Source organism: Melanerpes formicivorus, unplaced genomic scaffold, assembly GCF_026170545.1.
Source record: "Melanerpes formicivorus ecotype bairdi unplaced genomic scaffold, bMelFor1.0.p_v2 SCAF_4, whole genome shotgun sequence".
In the NCBI taxonomy this organism is placed as follows: domain Eukaryota; kingdom Metazoa; phylum Chordata; class Aves; order Piciformes; family Picidae; genus Melanerpes; species Melanerpes formicivorus.
In genome coordinates, this window is record NW_027142356.1 from 34,450,315 (window position 1) to 34,467,370 (window position 17,056).

At 47.4% G+C, this 17,056-nt stretch overlaps 1 protein-coding gene across 8 annotated transcripts in view; it reads right to left on the reverse strand.

Moving 5' to 3' along the window:
* RBM47 (RNA binding motif protein 47) overlaps positions 1-17,056 on the reverse strand; it is a 107,403-nt gene that overhangs the window by 4,869 nt on the left and 85,478 nt on the right. For 6 of the 8 annotated variants that reach the window (XM_068137600.1, XM_068137598.1, XM_068137602.1 and 3 more), the window contains exons 2-4: positions 6,754-7,913; positions 4,246-4,452; positions 638-840 (exon numbers count right to left, since the gene is read on the reverse strand). In XM_068137600.1, coding sequence (XP_067993701.1) covers positions 638-840; positions 4,246-4,452; positions 6,754-7,882 — 1,539 coding nt within the window. In that variant the 5' untranslated portion in view covers positions 7,883-7,913. Of the gene's footprint in view, positions 1-637; positions 841-4,245; positions 4,453-6,753; positions 7,914-17,056 lie in introns of those variants that run through there. The other 2 variants (XM_068137597.1, XM_068137606.1) reach the window with 2 other exon arrangements.

The following is a 17,056-nucleotide window of genomic DNA, read 5'->3' on the forward strand; positions in this document are numbered from 1 at the left end:
AGAGAGAGAAGAGAAAAGAGAAGAGAAAAGAGAAGAGAAGAGAGAAAAGAACAGAATTAACCAGGTAGGAAAAGACCTTCAAGATCAAGTCCAACCTATTACCCAACACATCAACTAAAATCAAGGCACTAAGTGCCCCATCCAGTCTCTTCCCAAACACCTCCAGTGATGGTGACTCCACCACCTCCCTGGGCAAGCACATTCCAATGGACAATCTCTTTCTGTGAAGAACTTTTTTCTATGGTCAAATCTAAACTTCCCCTTGCACAGCTTGAGACTGTGTCTTCTTGTTCTGGTGCTGGTTGCCTGGGAGATGAGGCACTTCAGGATATGGTTTAGTGGTCACAGTAGTTGGGTTACAGTTGGACTTGATGATCTTAAAGGTTTTTATCCAACCTTTATGATTGTGTGATCATGGGGAGCTGCTCCCTCTCTTCAAATTTGGGTCTCCCATAGCGGTAGCAGGTGACATGAGCTGCAAGGCTGTTGGGCACTGTAAGATCCTCAACAGCATCTCCTGAAGTGAAGCCTGGCAAGAGGCCAGGCTTTCCCCTCACTGCAGGGAATGCAGGGCAGGATGTATGTGAAGCAGGATGTGTGGGATATAGAGGAAGCAGGACTTACGCTCTGAACTCACCTGGAAGGGAGGAGGCGTGGAGACCGCTGGTATTACAGCTGCAGCTGCGGCTGCTGCGGCCGCTGCCGCGCTGGCCGGGTCCTGCTGCACTGCTATAGGGTTGATGATGTGCTCAACAGGGTGGATTTTGCCATCTTCCATCATCTTGGCCGGCGGCGCAGCCTGAAACATGGAGTACTGGGCACCAATGGCAGGGATGGCCACTAGGAGAGACCAGACACATCAGGTGTGTTGGGAGAGGGGTTTACCAGGACCTCATCTCAAGAAGCCCTCCCTCCTGGCTGCACCAGCTCTCCCACAGCTTTCATCAGGGCTGGTAGCCCCATGTGCCAGTGGGCATCTGGGACACCTCTGCACTTCCCATGGGTGGGAGCACTGTGAGTGATAAGACAGTGATGTTGCTCAGTGTTGCCTCCTCTGCCCAGTGCTTCTCTCCATGCTGCCAGCACCAGTGTCCCCAACGGCCAGAGTCCTGCTGGGAACTAGGGGCTATGACACAGATTTACAGAGCCCCTTCTGATAACTACTGTCCTCCAAGCTAGCCAAGACCGTGCCCTCAGTACAGGGGTGGGTGAGCAGGTACTGTCCCAGTGGGGTCCCTGCTTCAGCTGGGGGGGATCGAGGGACTTGTAGATACCATAGGCAGAGCTGCTCCTGGAAAGAAAAGTGTGGTTTGTACTGCAGAAGTTGCAGGCAGCAGCTGGTCCAGTGAACATGCTGCCCTTTGGCCAACCTGTGGAAGATCAACTCATTTACTATTATGTATCTCCCAGGACTAATGACTAAGTATGTTTTGTCTCATGTCTCTGCTACAGGATCAATCTCTTTAATGACACCAAAACCGAAACCAAAACCAACCAACAACCAAACCAAAACAAAAGACAGAAAGAAAAAGAAAAAGGGAATTGCTCTTTAGACAATTCTCCCCCAGGCCAAAATGGGACAATGCAAAATAATTACAGCTCTGGTCTTTCAGACAAAGATGGTGAGTCTGTGTGTGGTCCAAAATGGAGCTTTGTGGCACTGCTTAGGGGAAGAAGTGTGCTTTGCTGAACTTTCCCAATGATCACAATAACTGGACATGAGCCAGCAAAGTATTCTTGCAGCCCAGAAGGTCAGCTGTATCCTAGGCTTCATCAAAAGAAACGTTGCCAGCACGTCAAGGTAGGTGATTCTGTCTAACTAATCTACTCTGGGTGAGACCTCACCTGATGGACTGAGTTCAGCTCTGGGGATGTCAGCACCAAAAAAGAGCTGGATTTTAGAGTGGGTTAAGAAGGGGCACAACACTGATCAGAAGGCTGAAACACCTCTTCTACAAGGAAAAGCTGAGAATGTTGAGGTTGTCCAGCCTGGATAGGAGAAGGCTCTGGGGAGACTTTATAATGGCCTCCCAATACCTAAATGGGGCTTATAAGAAAGATGAGGACAGACTTTTTAGTAGGGCCTGTCGTGACAGGACAAGGAGTAACAGATTTAAAAGTGAAAGAAGGCAGATTGGACATAAGGAAAGAATACATTATGATGAGGGTGATGAGACTGGGATGAGTTGCCCAGAGAAGTTGTGGATGACCCATCATTTGAAAGTGCTCAAGTTCAGGTTGGATGGAGCTTTGAGCATCTTGACCTAGTGAAAGACGTCGCAGCCAATGATGAGGGAGTTGGACTAGATGAACTTTGAAGGCGCTTTCCCACCGAAACCATTCTGTGATGCTATGATTTCCATCATTCCCTCACAGAGCACACTTCAGCATTCAGCTTGTGAGCCTTTCAGCAGCAAGGAAAACTGAGGAATTAATAAATGATGGACTAAGAGGTGATGCTGGCATCTATGGGAAGTGCAGCCTGTCAGTCAGAAAGGAAGCCAAATATGAAAGAATCCGCTGAGAATAAACTTTGCAGCATGGAGATGTGTAATTCTGCCTGTGAGAAGGACAAGTGCCAGCAGGCACTACACTCCTTTTGATCCTGGAGACTGCAACAAGGGATCTGATCAGGTGCCTTTCAAGCAGGCGTGTTTCCACTTCACTTTTCTCCAGCAGAGCCCTCTACCCATGAGCTTTCCCAGTTCTCCTTCCACACCAAGCCCACCTGGTCAGCTTAGGTACTGGGGTGACCATTTGCAATGAACTGAGCTTTAAGGTTGTTCTAAATGGTAGGAAACTTTTCCTCTGATAATGTGCTTTCAGAGCTATACCCTCATAATAACAAAGGCAAGTCTTGCATGTGGTACCTCTTACTAGATCTTCTGAGCTGGTTGGGGAGAACAGGTCAGCTGCTTCTGTGCTGGAACTACATGAGAGGGGAAGACCTGCTAAAGAAAGCTGAATTTCAACATGCTTCAAGTGTAAAAACACTTGGACTTGAGCTTCAGGCTCTTGTTTGGCAGTCAGCTGAATGACAGGCATCAAGAGGTGTGCATTTCAGACCCCACTTTTCAAGCATCCTTTAGCAATACCTGGAATTCCTGAAGTCTCTTTGCAAACAGACCTAGTGGGCATATTTTCTGCTTGTGAGTGGGTGGTTTTCTCAGGAAGTCTGATCTTCCTTTGGAAATGGCTCTAATCTTAACAGCCCTATTTTGTCTGTCACATTTCTTCTCACATTGTCCCATCCAGCTGTAACGAAGAACTCTTCACAGCCTTCATTAGATGCAGGCTGTAGTTTCCATTGACATTACAGAACATGTTTTGGGAAACCATTGTTATTAAACATAATTTTAGGTCTTGCCCTTACAATTTACTTGGAGAGAGGAATGAGAAGAAGAGCTGAGGACTTCTGCAAGAAGGCTTGCCCCTGTCACCTGCAAAGACCTCCTTCTTCAGACTGCATTTCCAAATGAAAATCTTTCCCAACAGGATCTTGAGGAATTGCAGGGCTTCTGCCTTCACCCTGTTCACCGAGGAAGGGCAAGGGCTGGATACTCAGCTGAGGATGTGGCAGAAGGGGTTGGTCCCTGTCCTGGCCCTTAGACCAGCTTCCCACGGCCCAGCAGAGAGCTCTCCTGTAGATGTTGCACCACTGCAAGCCAGCCTTCAAGAGCTCATTGCATTGCTCCTTTCCCATGCTGCTGATGGTGATGTAGGAGCTTGCTTCAGCCAGGGACTTTTCTGCAATGAGAAAGCCCCAGGTCCTTTGCCCAGCCTTGCAGTACCAGAGAAATGTGAACTAAGCAGGGGAGAGATCTGACTTGGCTAGAAATATGCAGTGGGAATCTCCCAGGGTGATATCATCACTGAATAAATTAAAAGAAGGGAAGATTGTTCTTAGTCACCATGCTCTAGATGGAGAGGAAAGTCTGCTTCTACCTGAGTAGATCCAAAAGGGAACAGGAGGGGTGGGCACAGCTTCAGCCTTTTTACTTCTGCCTGAAAAGCTACCAGATGCTCAGGTCCCACTGTGTGCCTCTTGTTTATGGAAACCCCAGCCAAGGCCAGGAGGCATCTGGCACAGGGGGAGTGCTGAGCCCTAGCTCCAGTACTGTCCCCAGTACTGCTGCGGTCTGTTGCAGCCATGGCCCTGGAAGGGTCTGTGCACGCCTGACACAGGGCTTGGAGCAGGGGCTTGCCCACCACCTCTGCTTTCCTCCCCTCCCTGCACATACTAACCTGCACCAGGCTTAATGGCCACTGGATTGACTGCAGGTAACTCCAAGTTGGGTACCAGCTCGTATCCCTTCTCTTGCTGTTTTCCTTTGCCTTCATGGTACCTGCTGTAGATGCCACGGCCAGCGGAGTATCCCCCCAGGTAGGAGCCCCTGGGGCCTGGCGCTCTGTTGCCAGCTGCACCTCGCCCTCTGCCTCGTATGCTGCCTGCTTATGATAACAACACAGAAGAGGGTGGTGAATAATGGAGAGTGACAGCCCTGTGGGGAGCGCAAAAGACCCCAGGCTGTGACTGGGAGGCACATGCTTAGAAATGAGGCTGCTGAAGTTAGTTTGATCTGAGTCTTTGTGACCTTTCTGAGGAAAACAGAAGAGTTTGACCTTAGAAGCACCGGGTAAGCCTACACGAGTTTTGCTCTGGATGGTTCTGACCATACATTAACTGCTTATTTATACTGCTGCCAAACCTCGTGGCCTGTGTTATGGGTATAATGCACTCAGCAGAGAGAGTGGGGCTCCTCTAGGGTGCTTTCTATGCAGTAAGAACAGCTTCTGCTCTCAACTGTCCTCCAGAGGAGACCCAGCCTCTCAGATGGCTGTGATGGAACCCTGCAGAAATGGCCTGAAACTGCAGCTGGCCTTTAACCAACCATGCCCCACCACTGCATGTATTGTTATTGGTGTTGTTTGTTTCCTCTGCTAAATTATTAGCAATCATAGAATCATACAACTGTTAGGGTTGGAAGGGACCTCAAGGACCATCTAGTTCCAACCCCCCTGCCATGGGCAGGGATATCTCACACTACATCAGGTTGCTCAGAGCCTCATCCAGCCTGGCCTTAAAAACCTCCAGGGATGAGGCTTGCCCCACCTCCCTGGGCAACCTGTGCCAGTGTCTCACCACCCTCATGGGGAATATATTCCAAGTCCAAAAATATTGCTTTTGTTTATCTCAACAACTCCATGCAGGTTATGACAGTGCTTTGGCTGCTCTGGTATCAATGCCCTCTATGATGGCCCAACTGGGTATTTGAACTGTCAGTTAACTCCTTTGTAGTTCATTGCAAGTACCAATCTGTACATTGGGAAGAAGTTGAAATTCTTGATCAACCAGGGTTACAAAAAATATTTCTTACACTAAACTGCCTGTTCTGTGGAAATGCACATTGAATTTCAGGAAGCTGTAGTTCCTGGAAGTACAGGATAATTGCAACTATAACAGCTGTTATAGATGCTGGAGGTGTTGGGGTTTTTCTTGTGAATAACTGACTTGTGTACAATGTCTAGTGACTGTAACTGATAACTAATTAAAGTACACACAATTAAAAACAAATAAATCATTCTGCACTCACGTGATTCCTTCTGCTCCTGGTTCTCAAATGGCTTTATAAAAGACACAACACTACAGTATCACAGTATCACAGTATGACTAAGGTTGGAAATGACCTCGAGGATCATCGAGTCCAACCTATCAACACAGACCCCATGACTACTGTCATTTTAAAGCAGAGGGCACATGACAACTGGAGAACTAACAACTGAGACTTTCTCTGCCATCACTCCCTTTGGATGACCAGGTCACCATACCCAAACCTCCAGGAAAAGTCCAAGGGAGCACTCTCTCAGACACAGAATCCATCTCTTTGGGAGGAGGCATCAGAAACTGGCATTATTTTTACTTAGTCCATCACTCATAAAAACCAGATCACTCCCTTCCCCATCCTGTTCTTGATCCTTTAGCTCATTCTTAACCAGATTTTGGATGCCTCTTTCAAAGTAGGCTGTACATTAGCAATTATTTATCGATAAATATACTGAATACAGAGATACAGAATTAACCAGGTTGGAGAAGACCAACCCAAGATCATCAAGTCCAACCTATCAGCCAACACCATCTAATCAAATAAACCATAGCACCAAGTGCCTCATCCAGTTTCATTTTAAACACCTCCCGTGATGGTGACTCCACCACCTCCCTGGCAGCACATCCCAACGGCCAATCACTTTTTCTGTGAAGAATTTCTTCCTAACACCCAGCCTAAATATACTCTGCATAGTGTTTTTATAGAAAAGACAAGAGGTAATAGGCACAAGTTACTCCTGGGGAGATTCCAATTGGACTCCAGAAGGAAATCTTTCACCATGAGAACCATTGGAATAGTTGGAATAGTCTCGCAAGGGAATAATCTCCCAAGGGAAGTAGTGCATTCTCCTACATAGGACAGTTTTAAGACCCAGCTTGACAGGGTGTTGGGCCATCGCATTTCAGCTATGCTATTACCTAGAAAGGTTGGACCAGATGATCCTTGAGGTCCCTTGCAACCTGGCATTCTGTGATTCTATGATAAATTAAAATGTGACTGAACAGAAATAGGATAGAAACACCTATAAAAGAGCATTAAAGGGGAAAAAGCGCACAGCACCAGCTGGCCTTTGGCTCAGGCCGACCTTGAGCTGCGCCAGCCTGGAATGAAACCTGCCCAAGACATCCCCTAACCTGTACTTACTAACCTTTCACAAAGTAATCTCTGTTGGGCCCGATCAAGGCGTTGTATGGATATCCATAGTACGCTAGTGTGTACGGGTCGCAAGAGTAAACGTAATTGGGTTGCTGAGATACTTCAGGCGTGGCTGCAGCCCCTCCCTTTGCTGCTTTCTGGTAGCGAGTGTATTGCTCCTTGTCTACTGGCTTGGCTAAAGTAACCTCCAGGCATGAGCCTTCCAGTTCCACGCCGTTCAGGTTGTTCATGGCATGAATGGCGTCTTCCCTGGTGGTAAAGTGCACAAAGGCGTAATCGCGTATCTTCTTCACCCGCTCCACGCAGCCGGGGTTAAACTGCCCAAACACCTTCTTGATGGTGTCCTCCGTGGTCTCAATCATTAAATTCCTCACATAGAGGATTTTAACAGTCTCCATGACGTCTTCGTCCACATCTATCTCCGGCTCTGCCCAGTCAACAGCAATCTGGTGTCCCCACAGCTGGATCCTTCCCGGCATGAGTTTCCTCCTGGCCATGGCCGCTGCTCGATGGCTCTCGTACTCCACGAAGGCGAAGCCCCTGTTCTTCATCTTGTCCGCAGCGCTGGCATACACGATGACATCCAGCACGCCTTCCGTCACCTTGGCAATTTCTTCCAGGATTTCCTCTCTCTTCTTCATCTTGGGAATCCCTCCGATGAAGAGGCGGCAGTTATCCACGCTGCAGCAGACCCCCAGCAGCCTGCCAGGGCGGATCTCGTAGTTGTTGAGCTCCCTGACAGCGCGCTTCGCCTCGTGCTTCTGGGTGTACATCACGAAGGCGTAGCCGCGGTTCTTGCCGTCGAAGTCCATCATCAGGCGCATCTCGTAGATGCGGCCGACCGACTCGAACACGGGGACGAGCTCGTCTTCGTAGACGTCGCGGGGGATTTTGCCCACGAAGACTTCACAGCCACGAGGAGGGTGCAGGCCCTCCCAGCCGGGCGGAGGGCCACCGTACTTGCGCTGCCCGTTCTCCTGGATCATGCTGTAGCCAGTGCGCTCCATGAGGGCCAGCAGGGCTGCCTCGTTGGGTGCCCCGGCAACACCTTCAGGGACCTTCGTGGCAGTCACATTGGAGGAATCGTTGCTCATCCTTGTGGTGGAGTCCTCAGCGGTCATAGTGTCAAACTCATTCACAGCCTGGTAAAGCCTGGGGAAAGGATAGAAGGAGAGCACTTGTTAGAAGCTGTTACCCACCCCCAGAATCCCACCCATCTCTTTTGTCTTCCTGTAGTTGTTCTGAAAGTTCATTTCTCAGACTTGAGCTAAGGCTGGTGAAGAGCAGATGAATGAAGCACGACAGCCTGAACTGCAGTGGAAGTGCATCCTGGATGTAGGCACAGTCCCTCTTTGAAGGTAGGGGTTGAAGATCAGCTGCCTGTACCATGACAGCACCAAGAGCTGCTGCCATGGAAGGCTGAACTTGCATAAGTGGATGCCACCAAGCATCTCAAAACCTCAAGACCCTAGGGAGGCTTATCTGCTCTTTGAAAGGGTAGGAACGATCTAACACAGGACTGGGAAAGGGAAGATACTGCCATGAAGCCAGTGATTCCCACCTCCAGAGCCCTATCCTCCCTCTCAGCCACAGGATCACAGAATGTTAGGGGTTGGAAAGGACCTCCAAGGACCATCGAGTCCAACTCCTCTGCCAGAGCAGGACCATAGAATCTGCAGAAGTTGCACAGGAACCTATCCAGATGGGTCTTGAAAGTCTCCAGAGGAGGAGACTGCTCCAGAGGAGCAGCCTGTTCCAGTGCTCTGTGACCCAGTCATTCCTCAGTAAAACCATTGACTCCTGAACAGCCCAAATGCCAGCAGCCATACCCTGGTGAAAGATGGCAAACACATGAGACATGAGAAGCATCAGGTGTGGTTTCTATCCCTTGCCCCTCTAGGCCTTCACAGTAACTGTCAAACAGGAAATAATCAATACTCTTTAGCATCAGAGGGGACCAATTTTTGTTTTCTCATGCAATGGGTGATCTGGCAAGCTTCTGAGTTGCCTGCTGCTTGTGGTACAATGTCTGACGTGTTTGTCTCTTCCATTACTACAACAGGACTTCACAGTTGAAGAGAATCACACTCTTATGACAGGCACCAGCACAAGAAGAAGGAGGCACATCTCAGAAGCCTCATTCTGCTTTTGAACACAGAGTGGGAAATACAGACATGCAGGAGGAGATGACCATGCTAATGGCCACAACTGTGAGACAGTCCTCCCTAAGCAGAATAAAATAGGACACTTTAGAATTCTGAAAGTAGTTATCTGTCTTCTGAAAGTAGTAATTGACTTTTAAAGCTGGGTATGTCCATCAAACCATTTAATAGGAGTGACTGTATATGACGTGGGCCATTACATTTCATTGTTATTTGCACATGAACATTTATCTGTGTAAATTGTGTCTTCCACAAGGACCTTGATTTTAAGGAATCAAAGAGCTGTGGACTCTACCACTTCCCTTTATGGCTTGTTTGCTGAACACTCCTTCAGACAAACAAGCATGTTGCATTTGTAATGGGAATTTGCCTGGTTTTTGCTTTCAGGTAGGGTTATTTGTTAAACCCTTCTCTGATCGACAAAAGAGTCTTTCAAGAGCCTTGCTTTTGCCTGATGATTATATTTAAGTTGTGTAATCGAGCCACAACTCTGTCTTTTTAATAAAACTTGCAGGTTGAACCCCTGAATTTCTTCACAATCAGTCTTTTTTTTTTTTAACAAAAATTGGTCTCATAGCTCTCCCAACTCATTCTCTGAGCTTTTGGCCTTTTTAACTCGTGCTATATACAGGGATGAGGATCATCCCTCTTTCTTTTCCCCACTTCTCTGTGTTACCAAACACTGTTTCTCCACACCTCACTAGCAAACCATGTGGAGGATTTTTTTGTTGGTTCTAGCCTCCAATTCTTCCTAGAAGCACCACTTGCAGGGATTCTGTCCAAAGCAGCAGGCAATCCTTACTGCTAAATGCCACCTTGTGATCAGCTCTGTTCCAACTGCCTTTTGAGTATCACAGAATCACAGAATCAACAAGGATGAAAAAGACTTCAAAGATCATCAAGTCCAACATGTCACCACAGACCTCATGACTAAACCATGGCACCAAGTGCCACGTCCAATCCTCTCTTGAACACCTCCAGGGATGGTGACTCCACCACCTCCCTGGGTAGCACATTCCAGTGGTGAATGACTCTCTCAGTGAAGAACTTTCTCCTCACCTCCAGCCTAAACTTCCCCTGGTGCAGCTTGAGACTGTGTCCTCTTGTTCTGGTGCTGGTTGCCTGGAAGAAGAGACCAACTCCCTCCTGGCTACAACCTCCCTTCAGGTAGTTGTAGACAGCCTCCTCTTCTCTAGGCTAAACAATCCCAGTTCCCTCAGCCTCTCCTCATAGGGCTTGTGCTCGAGGCCTCTCCCCAGCATCGTTGCCCTTCTCTGGACACATTCAAGTGTCTCGATGTCCTTCTTAAACTGAGTGGCTCAGAACTGGACACAGGACTCAAGGTGTGACCTAACCAGTGCAGAGTACAGGGGCAGAATGACCTCCCTGCCTCTGCTGGCCACATTACTCTTGATGCATGCCAGGATGCCATTGGCTTTCTTGGCCACCTGGGCACACTGCTGGTTCATGTTCAGGCAGCTGTCAGTCAGCACCCCCAGGTCCCTTTCTGTTTGGCATTACCATGCAGGCAGTTTTTTTCACTAGTGCAGCAGGCCCACATCCACAGAAATATGGATACATAATTTAGGCACCTAAGTGTGACTTGTGTGGTTCACAAAACCTGTTTAAATCCCAGTAACATTAGCACCTCAGATTTTTTTCTCTTGTTGTTCAGTGAAGCTCCTGTGCTGCCCAGAATTGTGCTGCTCTGTATCCAGAGATGACTTTGCACCAGTTGGGGCAAACAACGCTGCGCCTGGTTCAGCTCCTAAACATGTTTGGGATTGAGAAATTAGACCTCTAAACTTTGGTCTGTGGTAGGGTCTGACCCTACAGGTATATTTGAAATGTGGGTGTCACACACTGATCCTTCTTAATTTAAAAACATCTCTCCATCTTCTTGTAGCTCCCTTCGGTACTGGAAGGCTGCTCTTAGGTCTCCTATCATCATCCAACAAAGAGCAGAAAGAGGAGAAATATTGAGCAAGCTCCTTATAATGGAATACAGAGAAGTCCAGAGTTTATACCCCTCCCCCTGCTCCAAAGCCTACTCTTAATTACACCTTAAAATGTAAAAGCATACCGTGACAGGAGGCTGGACACACCGCACTGTTGCAGGAGATATTGCTGGGTGACAAAACTTGCTCTAGCTCAGATAATGAAGTTGTACTTGAAGCTGTTCCTAAATGCTGATGGCAACCTTTGCTGCATGAACTACCATACATTGTTTGTGATAGTGAATAATTAACAATTCTTGGTGACCCTAAGTGATAGTGAATAACTAACAAGTCTCTGTGAACCTAAAATGCTTTTATCCTTCTGTAATTTATTTGGAATCAAGATCACCGATCAGATGTGTTCTCTTCTTTCCTGGGCAGCTCCATAGAGCTGGGTTTCACAGGATCACACAAGGCTGGAAATGACCTCTGAGTTCAACAAGTCCAGCCTATGAGCTAACACCAGGACATCAACTAAACCATGCCACCAAGTGTCACATCCAATCTTTTCTTAAAGACCTCCAAGGATGTTGACTCCACCACCTCTCTGGGCAGTCCGTCCCAGTGCCTAATCAGCCTTCCTGTGAGGATGTATATGCTGCCTAAGACAAATACAGACCCCAAGTAATCTTACCTGAGGTAGCTAAATACACACCTTCAGTACCTCATGACACAATCAACACCCTCACAAAGCTCAGCTATTATCTACCTTGCCGAGAAAACACCCAGGTGAGTCTGAGAGCTCTCTTCTCCTGCTGTTGCTGGATTACGAAATGGACTGCCAACACAACCTCACCTTTTCAGGTTAAAAAGCAAGCACTCTCGAGAGAACTGCTTCCAAAAATACCTATTTCCAGAATGTTCAGCCCTGGTTGTGCATCTTTTTCAGTCCACAGCAAATATGAAAGCTTGTTACCCTGTGTTGTGGGTGTACACAGGGCATGAGCTAACACTCTGGGTTCTTCAGTGACTTTTAATAAACCCAGCTTTACATAGAGTCTTAGAATCACAAAATGGTGGGGGTTGGAAGAAACCTCTGGAGATCATCTAGTCCAATCCCCCTGCCAATGGATGTATGCCTAGATCAGATTGCACAGGAATGCATCCAGGTAGGTTTTGAAAGTATCCAGAGAAGGAGACTCCCTAACCTCTCTGGGCAGCCTGTTCCACCAAGTGTGATTCATTTGAGAAGAGGAAAGATTTAAGTCACATTAAAATGTGTGAAATATAAGCACCTGATTTCTGGTTTCTGAGGGGGGAGGTCATGGTGCTGTTGGCCTGACAGCTGGACTCAATGATCTTAAGAGTTTCTTCCCAACCAAAACAATTCTCTGATTCTAAGGTACACCTCATCTCCATGACAAATATTCACAAAAAGAGAGCCAGACAAAAATATTAATTGCTAATGAGAAAGGCTTTGCTCTGGAGACAACTAAACTTCAAATGACTAATGGCTTTTTTTCTTCTCAGTAAAAAAGATAAAGTCTGCATGATTGCTCACTGCCACATTAGATGGATGCTAATGTCTGCCAGCCTTCCAGGAGCCAGGCTTGTGAGCTCTGCAGTTCAGCATCTCTGCTCCAAGGACTCTCCCTCAGCAGGTGAGCTCTTGGAGGTACATGTTTCCCTGAAACTATTGAAATGTCACTTCCCCTTGCTTACAAATCTCCTTCACAGCTGTTGATCAGGTGGGTGTAAATAGTTCTTGCCCTAAACATTAATTACCTTCTTTTTAACCTATCTTTTTATTTTTTTTTGCATCACAGTTCAGAATATTAAATGGGAAACTTACTGTGTTGGCAGTGACTGATCTAAAGCATATCATGAGCAGGCTGATTAACTGAGACAGATCATTTATTAAATACAAACACCACACCTTGATTAACAACAATACAGGGCCAAATGCTGGTGGCCCTTGTGCCAGAGGAAAAGCATCTTGGGGGCCCAGTGAGAAGGCAATACCCACATTCCACAGTCATAGGATGGATGCATTGGATTGGAAGGGACATCTAAAGGTCTCATCTAGCCCACGCTCCTGCAGTAAGCAGGGACATTCCCAACTAGGTCAAGTTGCTCAGGGTCACATCAAGCCTGGCCTTGAATGTCTCCAGGAGTAGGGCCTCCAAAACACCTCTCTGGGCAACCTGTTCCAGTGTTCCACCACCACCACAGTAAAGAACGTCTTCCTAATGTCCAATCTAAATCTACTCTTCTCTATTTCAAACTACTGCCACTTGTCCTATTGCTACATGCTCTTGTAAATAGTCCTTCCTCAGCTTTCTCATAGGAGCTGGAATCACAGAACCAACCAGGTTGGAAGAGACTTCCAAGATCATCAAGTCCAACCTATCACCCAATCCTAATTAATCAACCAGACCATGGCACTAAGTGCCTCATCCAGTCTCTTCTTAAGTACCTACAGGGATGTTGACCCCACCACTCCCATATTCCAATGGCCAGTCTCTTTTTCTGTGAAGAACTTCTTTCTAAGATCAAGCCTAAACTTCCCCCTGCACAGCTTGAGACTGTGTCCTCTTGTTCTGGTGCTGGTTGCCTGGGAGAAGAGACCAGCCCCCACCTGTCCACAACCTCCCTTCAGGTAGTTGAAGAGAGCAATAAGGTCTCCCCTGAGCCTCCTCTTCTCCAGGCTAAGCAACCCCAGCTCCCTCAGCCCCTCCTCAGGGCTTGTGCTCCAGACCCCTTTACCAGCTTTGGTGACACATCTGAGCAACTCAGCTTCTAGAAGGTCTCCCTTATGCCTGGCCTGGCCTTATGCCATCTAGCACCTTATCCCTGGGTCTGTCCAGCACTGGGCAATGCCCTCGGAAGTTACGCAGCTCCCCTGTTGATCCCAGTGTGGTAAAGCAGGCTTTTGCAAACAGAGGGACACAGCCAGTGTCCTTGGGGCAGCCACCACGTGTCCACCCCACTCACGTGCTCCTATAAAATGAAGTTGTTTATGTTTGCATTTGATTCTTCCATCCAGTTTTGAATTACATGGATTTAGTGGCATCATGTGTCCTTCTGTGGGTGATGCAGACACTGGCAGTCACATAGCAGGGGGGTGGCAGCAGGAGAGCCCAGGGAGACCTGCTGGCTCTGTCATAATGAAAGGGAGGAAACTATGGACACACTTATGCCACAGCTGAAGAACCCAGACTGCACAAACTCCTGCTGAGGTGACATGACATTCCCTCATGGACACTGCTTACTTCAAGAGACCACCACAGCTTTTGCATTTTAACTCACAGCTGCTGCAAGGGGAAGGTTGGTCACTGAAATTCTAACTAAATACACCCTGTTGACAGGGGGAAAGAACAGCCACTGGTTTAAATGTGACCTTCCTAGTTCTTCCAGTAGAAATAATAAGGGCAAACAGCAGTCCTGCTGCTGAGGCTGAGCAGCAGCTCTGGAAGCATGACTGCTTCTGAAGCTCTTGAGTTTTAAAAGCTGACTCTTTTCTTACAGCAACTTCAGATCAATCTAATGTTGATATCAACAGCTTAGCAAGAGCAACTGTATAACTTCATCACAGACATCAGATGGGCACAGAAGTGTTCTTGCTGAAAACCCACTTTGCCTGTTTACAGGCTCATCGCCTGAAAAGAACAATTCAGGGGCCACATCAGTTTGGAAAAGGGTAGCAGTTCAAACATTACTTCCAATGAAATGTGCAAGTTACCTCCCCTTTAAAAGAGAAATAAGGTGTAATTGCACAGCAGTTTCCTTCTTCCTGACAAGGTCAGCACTCCTTTCCTATGATTTATTTGCATAAGTGAGCTGAACAAAGCTGGTGCCTTTGGGGCTGTTACTGAAGCTGAGCAGTGGCAGGACCTAGGGCCAGCCTAGCAGTCATTGCAGAGAGCTGGTGTGCAAGGTGCTCCTTCCCAAATGAGTTATAGAATCATACAATAGAATCACAGAATCATTAAGGTTGCAAAAAGCCTCTAAGATCATCAAGTCCAACCATCAACCCAACACCACCATGCCAAATAAACCATGTCCTGAAGTGCCATGTCTACAATTTTTATGAACATCTACAGAGATGATGACTCCACCACCTCCCTGGGCAGCCTGTTCCAATGCCTGACCATTCTTTCAGCAAAGAAATTTTCCCTAATATCCAACCTAAACCTCCCCTGGTGCAACTTGAGTTCATTTCTTCTCCTGTCACTTGTTACTAGAAAGAAGAGACCAACATCCACCTCATTCCAACCTCCTTTCAGGTAGTTCTAGAGAGTGAGGTCTCCCCTCAGCCTCCTTTTCTCCAGACTAAACAGCCCCATTTCCCTCAGCTGCTCCACACCAGACCTGTTCTTCAGAGTCTTCACCAGCTTTGTTGCCCTTCTCTGGACATCCTCCAGCACCTGAACATCTTTCTTGTAATGAGGGACCCAAAACTGGTGAAATGGAAAGTCTCACCTCTTTTACAAGCATGCCTAACATAGCCACTGGTCACACAAGCACTTGCTGCCATCCCACGGACTTCCTGTTTGCAGTCAGCTTAGGGACATCCTGCTGTAAGCAGTGTCCTTGGCTCTTCTCCATGCACAGCACAGACAGAGGTCTGGCAGGCAGCAGGTGTAGAGAAGAAAGGGATCCAATCATTAGTGAAAAACCCATGCAAATGAATTTGCCTGACTCCAAATCCATTTCTATTTCAAGTATCAAAGGCTAGTCCCCAGTGTGGTGTTTCAACAGGAGCTGGACCACAGCTTTGTTCCCTCCCTGCTGCTGCTAATGAAACGCAAACATCTGAAGTTGAATCTTGTGGTGGGTCAGTGCAAGAGGGTGCAGCATTTCAGCATGTTGTTTTGGCCAGGGACCTTGCCTGAAAGCCTTTCCTACAGGAAAGGGATGGTTACTAGGGATGGATAGAGTATTCAGACAAAAAAAAAGTACTTGAGTCAATGTGTCAGACACATTGCTCTACCTGCAGCTGAGCTGAGTGGAGAAGTTGCCCCAGGCTAGGTTAAATGCTTCAAAAAGGTGAATTTTCTTAATGTGACAAATTGTGTGAAAACTCTGTGGAGAAAGAGTTGAGCTGTGCCAGCAGACTTGAAGGGGCAGGAGCATTGGCTGGCAAGAGACCTGATGAGTAGCTTATGATGAGCATCTTGAGAGAGTAATCTCACAGATCAGATCAGCACTTACTGATGACAACAAGTCTGTCTGCTGTGCATGTTAACCTGCTGGCAGCCCAGCTTAGCACTGCATATTCTCATCATCATGTGTGTGCCTGAATTAAGGCAACCAAACTTGTCCATCTCCAGCTAGGGTCACTTGGGAGGAACCTTCTGGGTCAGGTGCTGCATGGGACGCAAGCAGGTGCACGTGCAGCAGCATTTGCTGTACCACATCATCTCCCACGTGTTCAGGCATGGCCATGTACAGCAGTGGCTCACTACAATTATTACATTTATATGCAGAGAGAAACAGTGTAAAGTAAGGGTTAGGATAAGGCTGGCCTACTGAATCCCCAGAGTAGCTGATAAAAGTCCCACTTCTGCTAATGGTGACAAGTGACATCACAAACCAGGGCCTGTCACCAGGGGTCTGGCCACTGATTTCAGTAGAAGAGTTCATATTCCAAGCACAACTTTCAGTTTTATTCTGGTCACTTAGTCATGTTTTAATAAGGACTTTTTGCAAGGGCTTGTAGTAATAGGATGAGAGGGAATGGCTTTAAGCTGGAAGAGGGGAGATTGAGACTGGAGATTAGGAAGAAATTCTTTCCAGTGAGGGTGGTGAGACACTGGAACAGGTTGCCCAGGGAGGTTGTGGATGCCCCCTCCCTGGAGGTATCACAGTATCACTTAGGTTGGAAAGGACCTTGAGGATCATCGAGTCCAACCTAGGTGTTCAGGGCCAGGTTGGATGAGGCCTTGAGCAACCTGATCTAGTGGAAGGGGTCCCTGCCCATGGTTGGGGGGGTTGTAACGAGATGATCTTTAAGGTCCCTTCCAACCCAAACCATTCTAGGATTCTGTGTTCCCCTTATATGGGACAAGTTAATGCTCTGGGTCTGAAAAGCAGATTTCAGGATTGGACTACTGCAGAGGCAGTCCATACTAAATTCTCAGTTGCTCAAAGTCACCCTGAATGGCCTAAGCACATTAAAAATGGTTGTTCCATT